A 15,800-nucleotide genomic window follows, 5' to 3' on the forward strand; every position below is an offset into this window, starting at 1 on the left:
TCGGAGTGAAAGGTGTTTTCAGTAAACCACGCAGACACACGGCCTCCTCAAGCGGGCCAAATCATTCTCTGGTGTTACTGTTTATTTTCCATCACACCTCCCAGCCTTGCCACCCCCTCCCCCCACCCCGTCCTCCCCACCCCCCCCCCCAGTTCAGTCGAGTGGCCCCTGGAAGATGAGGCGCACGAAACCCTGTCGGCCGGTCAGCCACGTGCCACAGAACGGGCAGGCGGCGTGGAAGGCGTGGGTGCCGTGGGGCAGCGGAATCTGTGCCCAGTACTGCGCAGTCTTGGCCGAGCAGACGTGGCCGCAGGGGCAGAAGGCGTGGGTGGGGCGTCCGGCGTCCAGGTAGAGCCCCGCCTCGCAGCCCAGCCACAGGGGCACGTAGGGCCCCGAGCGCCGGCACATGGGGCACTCGCGCTCCAGGCCCCCCTTCTCCTTGCGGAAGCCCCAGGTGTGGAAGCCGTGGACGTGGCCGCAGTGGAGGTAGACCCAGGGCTGCTTCTTCTCCACCACGCCCCGCTGCGCCAGGCTGGGGAAAGCCAGGGTGCTGAAGCCCACCGGGCACTGCGGACGGGCGGCGTTGATCTCCTGGCGGAGGGCCTCTAGCTGCTGAAGCGTGGGGGTGCGCAGGAGCCCCTCCGAGGTCCGCCACAGCAGGGTGGCACCGCACAGGTCGATAAGCGAGCCGTCCTGGAGCACGTTGGACTCCGACTCCACCTGGGGCGGGGGAAAGACCAAGGGTGTGTGTGTGTGTCAGGAGAGCAAAAGTCCCAGACTTACCTGGAGATGCCGGGAATCAAACCTGGGACCTTTGCCATGCAAAGTTCTGAACAAAGGGCTGAGCTTGGGCATTTCTACATGACGCTTTTATCCCATACCTTTCCAGAGGCTTCTCCTTCCAGATACTTTGCGGTATTAAGATCGTGCTTCCCCACCCCACCCCTAGGTGTTTTCTTTCTCCGCCTTCCTATGTGTTTCAATAGCCAGCCACTAGATGGCACTGTGGCATAGCGGAATCGCGCAATTACGCAAGCGTCTCATTCCACCATTTCTGAATAATACCAGACTTTCCTTGTTAGGGGGAAAAATATGCACGGATGGTTGCAAAGCACGGGAGAGGTCCTGAAGGATGACAACGTCGTGTAAAACACCTAAAAATTACTGTGAGTGAGCCATCACAAGTGCACAATAAACGCCTTGTGTAGAAATGTCCTCGAATAGGAATATAGGAAGATGCCTTGAACAGAGTCAGACTAGCCCTGTATTGTGGACATTGACTGGGCTTCTGAGAGGAATCCTTCATCCAGCTGCAGTTCATTTCCCCTCCTGCAGAAGTGGAAGCATTCCTGCATTGAGCAGGGGGTTGGACTTGATGGCCTTATAGGCCCCTTTCTATAGGCCCCTTCTATGATTCTAAGCTTTTCTTGGAGATACCGGGGATTGAACCGGAGACTTTTGGCTTGGAAAGCCAGAGCTCTGCCTCTGAGCTATGGCCCTCCAATAGGGTGCTAAGCTCTTTTCGACCTGCAATGGACCACCTTCCTGTCCCACCCACTGACCCAGCCTCCAACGTACCAGCTTCCCCCGCTGCTGAGCGGAGCGACTGTCACGCAGGGCGTACACGTTCCCGCACACCGAGATCTCGCGCCACACGCCCGGCGTGGAGTCCTCGCTAAAGCCGCCGTTGGGGTGCATCACCAGCACTCCGTTTGTCGTCAGCCCGTCCATCAACCCGTCCGGAGTCCTCCACTTAGCCGCCCTCTCCTGCCAATGAAACCAGACACTGGCATCACAGCAACGCTTGGGCAGGGGGGTATACCAGGACAAAGCTATCCGGAGTTTATTCTGAGCACAGCTCTTGCGTCTTATTCAGAAAAAAAACCCAATGTTTTGCATCTTTTGGACATCACAACATCTCTTCAATAAGGGATTGTCTAATTCAGCTAATTGCTGGCAATACAATACAGTAACGCTTCTTTTAAATGTATGTCCAGTAGCTGCTTCTATTTGTGGGGAAGTTATTACAAAGATAAACTTTGTACTGGAACAGTCTTTAATATCCGCTGCTGTCCACACCCTTTATAAATGATTTACCTGCTTCGTGGAGATTAACAAATGGTCAGTGTAAATGGATTCTCTGCGCCCTTTCGACAGCTAAAAGACTTATATGACAACACAGGAAGGATAAATGCTCCTGTCCTGTAATGCAATGGGTTGAACACCTTACAACGCTTTCAATATTTGAATAGATGTAAGTTTCAAATGGATACTTATTTGGATATCTGGTCCACATCTGTTGAAGCCTATGTATAATTGCTAGAAAGCTGTGTGCATTTCACGTGTGTTCATTGCTATGGAGAAGTGCAAATCCATGTAGGTATATTAAAAAACCTTCACAGAACTAACATTCCTAGGGAAACCAGATTGAGGAAGAGGAGAAAGACCTTTGGATGGAGAGGTGCAGGACTTCAGGGCTGGCAGCTGAACATTGCCTTCCAGGGGTCTTTATCTGGCCTTCTGAATTCCCCCAGACCACACCCCCTGACCCTGACCCCACCCCCTTTCTTCCACCCACCCCAATCATTTGGCAATTTCCTGACTTTTGTGCAGTTCCCCCCACCCTTCTAAAAGGTTGAAATGCGTCTCCTAAGTTACTGGAAGTAACAGCTTGAAGCTACAATATCCTGGCATTTTTTGTAATGTTTGCCCCGCCCCTTTTGCCTTGGCTCCACCCCTGTTGCTTTCGGGCCCCACCCACTGCTGGAATACAGCCCCTGAGAGCTTCTCCAAAACGGAATTTGAAAAAGGTTCAATACCCCTGTAATAATATATCTCCTTGCCAAAAGTGGGGCCGATCCACTTACCTCCCCCCACCTGTCTCAAGAGATCAAAATAGTCCAAACCACAAACAAGTGCACTGCAAGGAGGAGCTTACAGAGCTAATTGCCCCCAGATGACTCGAGTAAGAGAGCCAAGTTGCACGAGAGGCAGAAATAGAGAAAATCGAGATTTCCCCATCGTCTCATGCCTGTGCTATGGAGGGAAAAGTACCCAGGATTCCTGCTTGGTGTAGAGCTGTCCTGACCTGGTCCATTGCATATCACACAATCACACAATCACACACACACACGTCGCTCTGGTGACTCACTCACTCCAAGGAAAATGTTGCGGGAGGCGTCAAAGCCAGCAGCGTAAATGCGCGCCGTGTACGGGGGATTCCTCTCGCAGATGACCCGGCAGGCAAAGCGAGAGATGGTGCTCTGTGCCGACTGACCGTCGATGGCTGAGTTTGCCCCGGGGGTCGTGTCCGTCACTACGAAATCTATCATACTTTCTGTGGAGCGGCCGATCTGGGAATAAAAGGAAGGAGGCCGGGAGAAAGACCAAAATAAAATTAAAATTAAAAAGTGCACTGACATTTGACTGCTTCCCAAATATTCATTTCATTTCATTTATAATTATTTGTAGGCCACCGATAAGGGTAGATCCCTCTCGAGGTGGAGTACTAAATAAAAACGATATGCCATCATAGGAAACAAAGACCACAGAAAATCAATACTTCTGAACTTTTGACTTGCTTTTTAGTAGTTACAGGATGACATTTTGTCCTAGCAAAGAAACTTGAAACTTGCTGCTGAAAGGAAACCTGAGTAGCTTTCTATCTACAGAAGATGTTCATCCATTTACTGCAGGGGTGAGTCCCAAACCGGCCCTCTGGGATTCCCTATATGGCCCCGCCTCCTTTCCCCAAGCCACGCCCCTTCCCCCACGCTCGATTGTCTGGTGGCTTTCCAGCTTCCATGTAGATTTCCCCCCTATTCTAAAATGCTTCTCCTTAGGTAGCAGAAGAAAGAGTTTCAAGCTAACATAGGCAGGTGTTCGGGGGTATTTTTTTTATCCCTGCTCATTTAACCTTTGCTCCCACCCTCTTTGCTTTCTGCCCTGCCCACCGGTCTAGGGCAGCTGTCTCCATCCCGGATGTCCTGTACTACAACTCCCATCATCCCCTAGCCACCACCTGCAGGGCAGCCGATTGGAGAAGGCTGCTCTATGGCCGGAAAAACCTGCCCCCACTGAATTTCTGCCCATCAGGCAAGCTGATCAAGGCGCAGGAGCCCAGACCCAAAAGGTAACGTGGCAACCCCGTTTCTGCCTACCTGGAACATGTCGGTCTCGCTGTCATGTGTGTACTCGACGATCACCGAATGGCTTCGGGAAAGGGTGTACGAGATGCTGTGTTGGCCTTTGTTACTCAGTGCCTGTTGGGCAAAAGAAACGGGGGCGGGGGGGGGGGAGTGGTCAAGTTCCTCTCCAGAGCTGGACACATCAACCCCTGCTCTACCCACCAAGCCCTGAGAATAACCCACACCCCTTCCAACCGTACAGGGGTCGGATTCAGCGCCTTGTATCTCATTCGTAAAGGCCATGGGGGACATGGAAAGCTGCCTTCTACTGAGCTGGTTTAAAACAAAATAGGCAGACTTCTAGTCCTCATAGTTTCAGAGAAAAATTATTAACCTGCCCGGTCACTGGGGTCATCCGAGAGCATGCTCCTGGTGGTTCCACCCTATCGTGCGATTGTAGTCCACCAGGGGAAGAGCCTTCAGTGTGGTGGCCCCCCTCCTATGGAATTCCCTGCCTCTGGAGGTCAGGCCATTTCGTATTCTTTCCGTCACCTCCTGAAAACGCCTTTGCTCCAGGAAGCCTCTCCTTAATGATCAGCCACGGTTCACTGTACATTTTGCTTCTTTTAAAATCTATTTTAAAGTGTTTTATTCTGCTCTTATTTTGTCCACTGCTCCGAAATTCTGCATGGGGAGCGGTATATACATATTGTAAATAAACATAAATATTGTAAATTAAAACAGTTTTGTTAAATATGAAGCCGTCTTTAATGTGTCAAAACACTGCTCTATCCAGCTTAATATGGCTCACCCCTGGATTCCAGATAGTGGTTTTTCCTACCTGTGTTTTTTTAAAAATAATATTTTTTATTTCCCCCAACAACAACATCTAAATGAACATCACGCATAATACATACAAACAAAGATAATATGACATCTACAATTACATTAAAAAACATTTAAGGGTGAGGTTAGGATATATTTTTCTTTTGCCCTCTTCATGCCAGAAATGCCCATTAATTTCTTAATTACCTTTTACATGTAGTAAAGGGTAATTTACTACATGTAATTTACTACAACCTCCCAGAGTGCAGGACATGGAATAATGGGCTCAAGTTACAAGAAGCCAGATTCTGGCTGGACATCAGGAAAAACGTCCCGACTGTTAGAGCAGTATGACAATGGAACCAGTGACCTAGGGAGGTGGTGGGCTCTCCCACACTAGAGGCCTTCAAGAGGCAGCTGGACAACCCTCTGTCAGGGATGCTTTAGGGTGGATTCCTGCATTGAGCAGGGGGTTGGACTCAATGGCCTTGTAGGACCCCTTCCAACTCTGCTATTCTATGATTCTATGTCCACTCCATTTACATACATCGGGTTCACAGAATTATGCTTCTTTCCTCCCTTTCCCTATCTTAATCTAAAACCCACAAACGAATACATCATTTTTCTCTGTCTTTTTCAAATATTCTATCAAAGGATGGTTTTTCCTACGTGTTGATGCCAGTGACTGAACCTAGGACCAGCTGCATGCAAACCTGCACCCTACCATTGAACTATAGTCCTTGCTGTAAAATGAAAGCAAGACTCCAGTCCACATGGTTCTGAATAAAGGATTGATTTAAATAGGCACATAGGAAGCTTCTAGGTCTATCAGGTGTGGTCTACCTTGTCTGGGTTACAGGCAGGAGTCTGGAAACACTCTGAATGAACCAGGTACTCTGAGCTACCCCCTTCCTCTGGGCAGAATTACATCCTCTTATCTCCCAGGCTAAACTGACCCAAGGTAACGTCCACATTTAGTTTCGGTGATCCATTTCTAAAAAGAGAACTGCTGACTGGTTTCAGATTTAAAATGATCCTTTAAGCTGATGAACTTTTGTTGTTTATCTCGAAATCCCAGTCATTTGTTCCAGCTTTGATGCCACTGATGGATACTTTGGGTGATTTGTTGGGCTATTCAAATAACTGGTCAGAGTCTGAAATGATGCCAATTGGAGATAAAGAGTATATCCTCATGCAATGGCAACTTCGATGGCGCCCAGATTTTATCACCTATTTGGGAGCACTTATTCCCAGGGACATATCTCATATGATCAAATTAAATTTAAATAAGTTGATGAATGAGGATATAGATAGAGGGGCAACCTTAAAGCTAAGTTTGTGGGGCAAGGGTAATACAAACAAGATTAATATTATACCTCGGATCCATGGAATTCCTTGACTTATACCTGGCAAATATTTCCAAAACCTCAAAGTTTTGTTTCATAATTTTCAGTTGGTGGGGGGTGGGGTTTCCTTCCCACCACGAATACGGCATCACAGTATCCCGGGCTTGATACTGGCATAAAATATAGTTCCGCATTTAAGCCAACCGGCCTTTTGGTAGCTAGGAACGGTGGCTTTGGACTCACCTTGGACACAAGTGGCGTGGAGATGTGGTGGATGACATCAGGTTTAACCCCATTGGCTTTGGGCCTCTTGAAAAGGGCCAATCGGCTGCGGCGGCGGCCCTTGTCACCGTTGGGCAAGGAGCCATTGTACCTGCGTTGGGAGAAACCAAAGACGGACATGTCTTACGTTTGTGCTTAGCGCAGAGCTACAAAGAATTCCCGGTGGCCACGTAAATTGCTAGAACCAGTTTGTTGATACGGATAGTTTTGCACTCTCCCTGGGGCTATGGGAAACAGCCATGATAAGTGACTGCACTTCAAGTCAGACTCACACACACACATTACATTAGTCCCTGTCCTCTGGAGTGGGGGCCCTTCACTCACCCCAGAATGATCAGCTCCCCGTACTTCACTGGCTCCTTCGTCAATAGGATGCTGTCCCCCAGAGAAGGGTAGATGCGTCCGCTTTTGGGGCACGCTCGCCGGAGATCTAGCGACTGGGAACTCACTGCTTCAGGACTTCCTTCTAACACCATCCTGCGAGGACAGGTCAGAGACCACAGGGGGTCACTCTTGGGATTCGGTTCCTGAGGGGAGACATGATAGCACTCTTCAAAGGCTTAAAAGGTTGTCACACAGAGGAGGGCCAGGATCACTTCTCGGTCCTCCCAGAGTGCAGGACACGGAATAACGGACTCAAGTTACAGGAAGCCAGATTCCGGCTGGACATCAGGAAAAACTTCCTGACTGTTAGAGCAGTACGACAATGGAATCAGTTACCTAGGGAGGTCGTGGGCTCTCCCACACTAGAGGCCTTCAAGAGGCAGCTGGACAACCATCTGTCAGGGAGGTTTTAGGGTGGATTCCTGCACTGATCAGGGGGTTGGACTCGATGGCCTTGTAGGTCTCGTCCAACTCTACTATTCTATGATTCTATGAAATAAACGGTACTGGGTCAGACCCTGGTACCTTGATGTCCTTTTCTTAGCACTAGGTATATGGTATAACAGCAACAACATAGCACTCTCGGTGTGCATGGCATTTTAACAGAATACAAAAGGAGAGGTCTCTGCCCCGATGACCTTTATAATTGGACAAGTAGAAAAGAATAGAGGAAAAGCAGAGGGAAGTGAAGGCAATGGTATGATAATGTATAATTAAGGCTTGGTTACTGGCTTACAGAGCAAGCCTATGTGTGTCTACTCAGAAGTAAGTCCCGTTGCCTAGCCTTGCCTTAGAGGAAAAGGGAGGATATTAACGTAACAAATATATAAAGGGAAATAAAATCCCACACCATTGGCTATCCTGGGTACAGCTGATGAGTTTGTAGTCCAACAACATCTGGATCTAAGGGTTCCTGAACCTTTAACAGTTGCATAGAAAAGGGAATTTCAGCAAGTGTCATTTGTATGCATGCAGCAACTGGTGAAATTCCGTCTTCATCACAACAGTTAAAGCTGCAGGAGCCCTGCCCTCTTTTGCATCTGGTCATGCTAGGCTAGGCAGGGCTCCTGCAGCTTTAACCGTTGTGATGAAGAGGGGATTTCACCAGGTGCTGCATGCATCCAAAGGACACCTGCTGAAATTTGGCTGGAGTTAAAATTGCAGGAAGAAACATTAACAACCTCAGATATGCAGATGACACCACTTTGATGGCTGAAAGCGAGGAGGAGCTGAGGAGCCTTATGACAAAGGTGAAAGAAGAAAGTGCAAAAGCCGGGTTGCAGTTAAACCTCAAAAAAACCAAGATTATGGCAACCAGCTTGATTGATAACTGGCAAATAGAGGGAGAAAACGTGGAGGCAGTGACAGACTTTGTATTTCTGGGCGCAAAGATTACTGCAGATGCTGACTGCAGCCAGGAAATCAGAAGACGTTTACTTCTTGGGAGGAGAGCAATGACAAATCTTGATAAAATAGTTAAGAGCAGAGACACCACACTGACAACAAAGGTCCGCATAGTTAAAGCAATGGTATTCCCCGTAGTAACCTATGGCTGCGAGAGCTGGACCATAAGGAAGGCTGAGCGAAGGAAGATAGATGCTTTTGAACTGTGGTGTTGGAGGAAAATTCTGAGAGTGCCTTGGACTGCAAGAAGATCAAACCAGTCCATACTCCAGGAAATCAAGCCAGACTGCTCACTTGAGGGAATGGTATTAAAGGCAAAACTGAGGGAATGGTATTAAAGGCAAAAAAGTACTTTGGCCACATAATGAGAAGACAGGATACCCTGGAGAAGAGGCTGATGCTAGGGAAAGTGGAAGACAAAAGGAAGAAGGGCTGACCAAGGGCAAGATGGATGGATGATATTCTGGAGGTGACAGACTTGACCTTGGGGGAGCTGGGGGTGGCGACAGCCGACAGAAAGCTCTGCCGTGGGCTGGTCCATGAAGTCACGAAGAGTCGGAAACGACTGAACGAATAAACAACAAAAAACATGCAACTGTAAACGATACAGGAGCCTGGTCCTCCTTTCCACAGGGTCACCCTAGCTAGGAATGACCATTCTTTGGCGTCCCGCACTTGCACTGTCATAACAAGGCCCGCTGGATGGCATCCCAGCATCCAGCTGTTGCCACGGCAACAATGTCTGACCTCTACGTGGGTTGTTTGTCTTTTTGCCCCCACGTTGATGCTTTTCCCTCTGATGACCCTACAGTAAACACCTCTAGCATCCCCTGGTTTCTAAGGTGATGGTCCTGACCTTTCGCAGCCCCCAAAGTCGCCATGGCGACGGCCCTAAACTACCTCCGCGCTGTTGCTACGGCAGCAGTTCAGACATTTAATGCCTCCCTGTTGCCATGGCAACACTCTCTTCTCCATCCCGTCTGCTAGCGGAGGAAGAGGAGGATGCAGTGGTCCATTTAAAACCTGAAACTGCCCTCCTATTCCGGATCCTGCCGACCCGCAGATCTGGGGACCAGTTCACCGAACGCCCCACACATAACATGCAGAGGAAGGGAATTGCAGGAGGCCAAAAATGGATCCTTTTGAACAACGGCGACAAACCGAACTGTGTTTAACTGGAGCTGGGCCTAGCAAAGGCCTCGCAGCCTGTCGGCATTGTTACCCTTTTAATGCCAGGGTGCAGCCCTTTAGCATACGAAGCAGTAAGAGCAGGCAAGCCTCTGAGCATAAGCACGGTGCATTTGTCTTCAGCACTGAACGATCACAATCATCCCTACATGGCTCACGGAAAAGGCTTGTTGGTCGGAGGATATCGTTGGAGTCCCAGTCAGTGCTGGTTTTGGGGGGTGCTTGGGCAAGACACCCCCAATGCCCCCCCTCTCAGCAAGTCTACCTTCTCACCACTATTTTCTCCTCCTCCTCCTCCTCCTCCTTGTCTTTCCCTTCATGGCTCCCACTTGCTTGCAGGGGGAAGAGGAGCAGCAGGTTCAAGGGCTTCGGACAGTGGGCCCCAGCAGGTGATCAACCATGCCTACCTTTAACCCCAGTCACGGTCATCTCTTTTTTAAAACAAGACAAAATTACATAAATGCAGTACAACAGGAAAATGCATTTATATGTCACTGCATGTGGGTTGTGGCACACATACTTAAAGGCTTCTCAGTCCTGTCCTTCCTGATGCCCCAGGATCAAAACCAGGATCAAGGCCCCCTCTCTATATAGTGTGTGCGCACATCGGCTTTGTTGCACCACATCACACACACACCCCGCCAACAACTGCATCACCAGTCACGCATCCACACCGTCCAGATAAACAACAACAGCTGCCCGAGCCTTTCTCAGAGCAAACAACGTTACGACAGCCGCGTGGCTCCCTTCTGTTCTTGGAACCAAACCACCATAGTCCATTCAGGTGTGCGTTCCACCACAATCACACCTCCAGCCTTTGGGCCAGCGACGACACAATGACACAGGAGCCCAAACGACATTGCAACAGGACAGCTAACAACTCGCAGGCCCGAAAGTTGGCATTAGACAAAACAGCACAACCCCAAGGCTTCTCACCCACCCACCCCACCAAGTTATCTCCAAAATGATATTCAGCTCTCAGGCCATTCCTTCGTGGACAATTCTTTCCTTTTCATTCAAAGGAAATGTTCTAGATGAAAGGTTTAGAATTCCCTGGCCTGATCCGTCCAAAACCGCCCTGTTGAGAATGAACTCCACCCCAAACTCCTCCAAGTATTTCTGAAATGGGTCCATACAAGCTGGAAGCTTTAACGCCGGAGCTCAGGGAAGGTTGAAATAAACGATCTTTTGTGCCAAAAATCAGTCACGTTTTCGAAACGTTGGATTCGGGAAGGCTTCAGTTTCTCGTAGCAACGTGGGATTCTACATGGGCAGAGTTCAAGCTTGTGGGATCTACTTTCTTTATTTCTTTTGCTAGAATCACCTGGAGTAAGGTGCGAAATAATGGCAGGCTGGGAAGCCAGATGCAAAATGGTGTCTCCGAGGGCAGCATCAATTCAATTTCTTACTGTCCTGCATAAGCATGCACTGGGATAACCTCTCTTTACTAGTATAAGTTACTCCAGTTCAGGAATTCTAACACTAAACTCTGAAACTGACTTAGCACAAAACCCTGGTCAATGTCGACCAATTAAAATCTATATTTTACAAGCGGATTACACTGAGGCTGAGACATAGGCAGAAGATTTCTTTCCTTATTTTTTAACGGGCAGTTCTGTAAACTATTGTTCAACTGTCGGCCTTTACTAACCCTCTGCAAATCACCCAGAGATCTAAAGTAGATCTTGATCTACCCTCTTCTTGTCCCTCGCTCTGCATATTTTATTTAGGAAATAGAAAACCTTATATCCAGCAGCATTTCACCGCTGAGGTTACACAAGCCTTTTAAATAGCAAGGACATATACTGCTTTTTGGGGGGCCACTCCGCGCATTTCAAGCAAGGAGAATCTCTCTTTGCTCCTTGTATACTCAGGGGGCAACATTTTGTAGAGGCTAGTAGGGATATCAGCTGTCTGGGGCAATGGAAAGTTGCATCTTGTTGTAAGGGATCTGCGCTGGAAAGCCAGAGACACACAAGATGCCTAAGGGGGCAGGATTTCTAGAGAAGTCTCACCAATGAAATTTAAGATGCAGCTTGTATGCTCAGAAATGATATAGGAAGGGCAAATCAGTCAATAAAAGAAGCATTAATAAAGTGGATAATGTTTCAGGGGAGCTATACTTTGAAGTGGGTGGGTGGGAAGGAGATACTTGTATCTTGAGGTCTAGGAGCATGGGGTGGACTATGAAGGAAAACTGTGGAAGAGAGTGTCCCTGAGCACATGTAAAGTGCCTTTCCGCTGAGGTTCCACACACATCTTGGAATAAGGGGCAAGGATTCTGGTCAGAGACAGGGGTGATTTCTGAGCAGTTTTGTGTTCCTGCTCTTCTTTATGTTTTGGAGATGGGGGTGTAATTTTGCTATATTGGGGTATTCTAGAGCAGGGGATATATTGGAACTGAGATAAAAGGCCAAGATCCTACAAAAGCGATGTTTCCGAAAAGCGTGTATGCAACCTGTGGGATTCAAATGGAGGAGTGGCTGGATTTCAAGAGGACCATGTGTCAAAGTTGCAGTGTGTGTTTGTCCAGGTATGGGTTGAATCCGGGTTGTCTTGAACCATGGGTTGTTGTGTTGTGTGAACCCAGTTGCGCCAACCATGAACAACCCACAGTTCACAATCCAGCAATGAACCCTTGGTTCTCTTCATGGGCTGTTCGTGGTTACCATGGTTTGTTAGTGCAGCTGGGTTGACAATAACCCATGATTCAACAACAACCCATCTTCCAGTGACAACCCAGACTCAACTCTGGCTTGTCATGTTGTGTGGACGAGGTTTTGACACTCAGGGTTTCTAAGATGCTTGGGTGGGGCTGAATGAGGAAGGAAAGGTCTGCCTCCTGCTATGCTGGAGTGCTAGGAAGGTGGCATTTGGGGACAGATGTAGAGACCTTTCTTGCCAGGGGGTGTTGGAAAGGATATCTATGGTGTTTGGATAGGAGAAATGGAGAGGAACTGCTAGAGAGATTGTTATGGGGTTTTGAGGTTGCTCTGTGTCTCTCACCCAGGGAAACTGTAGATTGAACTTGCATTGGTGGGGGGTATGGCGTGAGGGGGTCAAAGGCTTTCAGATTCTGGAAAGGGGGGTCATCTGCATATTTGGGGATACTATTTTGACAGTGGCCCTTTGCCATATATAGACAAACATGCAGATACATAGATCCCCTTGCATCTCCCCCCCCCCAATGCAACAGATCTAGCAAAAGGTAAACACAGGCAGGTAAGTGTATAGGAAACTGACTTGGGGGTGGAGATGAGATTTAGGGGACAACCAGGCAGTTTTTGGCCTGATGGGTAAGAAATTAAGGAACTCCCAGGATAAATGAGGAGTGGTGGTGGTGGTGTGTGTGTGTGTGTGTGTGTGTGTGTGTGTGTGTGTGTAATTAGGGGACATCAGGGGAATCAGAGGACAACCAGGCATTTTTGAATGGCTGCTTAAGAGGCAATGGGTTAGGGGAAGAAATGAAAAGGAAGCCCACTAGATTTTTTTGGTGTGTGTGTGTTGATGTTAGGGTTAGGAATGATTGGGAACCCAGACAGATTGTGTGTGTGTGTGTGTGTGTGTGTGAGTTTAGGGAGAAGAGGGTGCCGGAACAAATCACAGGGCACCCCGACAAATCCAAAAGATTCAGTATGTTATCCAAACCTAAGAAATTGGGAAGGTGCAGTTTTAAGAGACCCCTAGCCAGATTTTGGGGTGGGTGGGGATGGAGGGAGGGAGGAAGGAAGGGGGCTTAAGGATTTGGGGAGGACATAAGAATTAAAGATCAGTACATTTGGGGTGGGTGGATGGGTGGGTTAGGAATTAGGGGGCATAGAATGGGTGGGTTAGGAATTAGGGGGCATAGAATGGGTGGGTTAGGAATTAGGGGGCATAGAATGGGTGGGTTAGGAATTAGGGGGCATAGAATGGGTGGGTGGGATAAAGAGACAGAGATTTGGGGAGATGGGAGAGAGAGAAAGCAACGAATTGCGGAAAGTGCAGGTTAAAAGTATGTGTGTGGTTTTATTGGGGGGTGGGGGAGATCTCTGCGAGCCATCTCTCCTCCCGCTGCCCTCCGAGCGCTCTTTCCCCATGCAACACCCCCCCTTCCCTGCAGCCTCCTCCCTCCCTCTCTCCCTCCCCCCCACCCCATCAGGGTTGGGGGTCTGGCTCACCCGTCTGCGCGTCCTCCCCGCTCCCCTGCGGCGGGTCCTTGCTCAGCAACCGCCTGCGCAGGATGGATAGCCCTGCATTGCCGAAGGAAGAACAAGAAGGAGGAGGAGGAGGAACGTCTGTGGCAGCTCCAGCGCCGGGCGGGATCACAGGCTCAGCTCCCCCCCCCCCGCTCCAAGGCTGCAAGTCACACACACAATTCCCCCCCCCCGAACCAGAGAGAAGGGGGATCCTGGCCAAGCCCTCCTCTTCCTCCTCACATCCAGGGCAGCCCCTGCCTCGCCTCCCCTCACTTTTGCAGCCTCCCCATCAGCTGCATCACAAAGCCAAGAGGGTGGTGTGTGTGTGTTTCGCAGGTGTGCAAACGCCTGGGAAAGGCTAGAACGGATCAGGGAGAGGATGGGTGATGGATAGACGAGAGAGACTGTGTGTGTGTGTGTGGCGAGGGAGGGGGGGCAACACTACTGGATCGGGGGCGCAATGCATGGGGGAGAAGGGGGCCTTCCGCGCGGCCTTCGCTTGGGAAGGAGCAGAGGGAGCAACAGATAGGAGCAGCCAAGGACAGAGGAAAGGAAAGAACAGAGGAGTCCCCAAAATAAATAAATACAGAAAGAAAAGAGCGGAATATGAGAGAAAGAGAGAGAGAGAGAGAGAGAGAGAGAGAGAGAGAGAGAGAGACTTTTCTTGATTTTCTGATATATCTGCACACAAACATGCAGAAATGAAAGAAAACAAGGACAAGAACAGAATAGCAAATATGTGTGATTGTGCGTCTATGCTCTTTCCTTGATTTTCTGGTATATCTGTGCACACACACATGCAGAATTAAAAGAAAATCAAGAGCAGACGAGGAAAAAAATAAGACAGACAGAAAGAAAAGAGCAGAATAACGAATGGGGGTGGAGGTGTTTTCTTGATTTTCTGATATATCTGCACACACACATGCAGAAATGAAAGAGAATCAGAAGAGGGCAAATAATAAAACAGAGAGCGGGAAAATAATAGAGAGAGAAGAGGAAAAATAATAAAAATAGCCGAATAAAATGAACCAAACACAAATATATTTTATTTTATTTATTTATTTATTTATTTATTTATTACACTTATATACCGCTCCCATAGCCAGGGCTCCCTGGGCGGTTTACAGAAATTCTAACACTGAGATAAAAACGAGTATACAAAATTTTAAATTCTAAAACACAGAACATACAGACGTAAAGCATTAAAAACCATTAAAAAACTAAACATGTGGGTAATTAAGATGTGCCGCCATATGCCTGGGCAAAGAGGAAAGTCTTAACCTGGCGCCGGAAAGATAGCAGCGTTGGTGCCAGGCGAGCCTCGTCAGGGAGATCGTTCCAGAGTCTGGGGGCCACCACTGAAAAGGCCCTGTCCCTCGTTGTCACACTCTGAGCCTCTCTCGGAGTAGGCACCCGGAGGAGGACCTTAGATGTTGAACGTAGTGACGGGGTATAAATAAAAGAAATATATGTTCTTTTCCTTAAATGCACACACACGCGGAGACATTTTTTTTAAAAAAATCAAGAAAAGTGTTGATGGACAACGATAACAAGAATTAATAATACTACAAAAATAGAAGAAGACGAAGAAAAGAGCAGAAAACCCCTAATAAAATGCCTGATTGGGTTGTATCCAGTGGTCTGGATGGAATGTTAGTCTAACTTAGTACTTTATTTATTTATTAAATTTATATACCATCCCATAGCCGAAGCTTTCTGGGCGGTTTACAAAAGTTAAAAACAGTGAACGTTAAAAAAAAGTATACAAAATTTTAAACCATAAAAAATATAAAAACCACAGTATCCATTTAACAACAACAGTTCTGGGGTCCATTAGAAAACAAAGTTAGCGTTGTTAAATGCTGTTAAATGCCTGGGAGAAGAGAAAAGGCTTGACCTGGTGCTGAAAAGACAGCAATATTGGTGCCAGGCGAGCCTCATCGGGGAGATCATTCCACAGTCGGGGGGGGGCACCACCGAAAAGGCCCTCTCCCTTGTTGCCATCCTCTGAGCTTCCCTGGGAGTAGGCACTCGGAGGAGGACCTTAGATGTTGAGCGCAGTGTAC

At 48.3% G+C, this 15,800-nt stretch overlaps 1 protein-coding gene across 1 annotated transcript; it reads right to left on the reverse strand.

Annotated features, from left to right (window-relative positions):
* Positions 1-153: 153 nt before the first annotated feature.
* Positions 154-13,794, reverse strand: PELI3 (pellino E3 ubiquitin protein ligase family member 3). Its single transcript, XM_063145698.1, has 7 exons — positions 13,717-13,794; positions 6,905-7,107; positions 6,542-6,671; positions 4,161-4,262; positions 3,156-3,353; positions 1,579-1,767; positions 154-720 (listed from the first exon to the last, which is right to left on the reverse strand). The coding sequence occupies exons 2-7, from the start codon at positions 7,054-7,056 to the stop codon at positions 154-156; spliced, it is 1,338 nt and encodes a 445-aa protein (XP_063001768.1). The 5' UTR covers positions 7,057-7,107; positions 13,717-13,794.
* Positions 13,795-15,800: the final 2,006 nt, after the last annotated feature.

Source organism: Elgaria multicarinata, chromosome 21 (assembly GCF_023053635.1).
Source record: "Elgaria multicarinata webbii isolate HBS135686 ecotype San Diego chromosome 21, rElgMul1.1.pri, whole genome shotgun sequence".
NCBI classification, from domain to species: Eukaryota; Metazoa; Chordata; class Lepidosauria; order Squamata; family Anguidae; genus Elgaria; species Elgaria multicarinata.

Excerpts from the sequence above, each read along its gene's own strand:
- PELI3 (XM_063145698.1), bottom strand. The coding sequence starts at position 7,056 with ATGGTGTTAGAAGGAAGTCCTGAAGCAGTGAGTTCCCAGTCGCTAGAT. Across the intron at positions 4,263-6,541 it reads CCACGCCACTTGTGTCCAAG|GCACTGAGTAACAAAGGCCA; the intron begins GTGAGTCCAAAG and ends TTTGCCCAACAG. Across the intron at positions 721-1,578 it reads CTCAGCAGCGGGGGAAGCTG|GTGGAGTCGGAGTCCAACGT; the intron begins GTACGTTGGAGG and ends CCCCCGCCCCAG.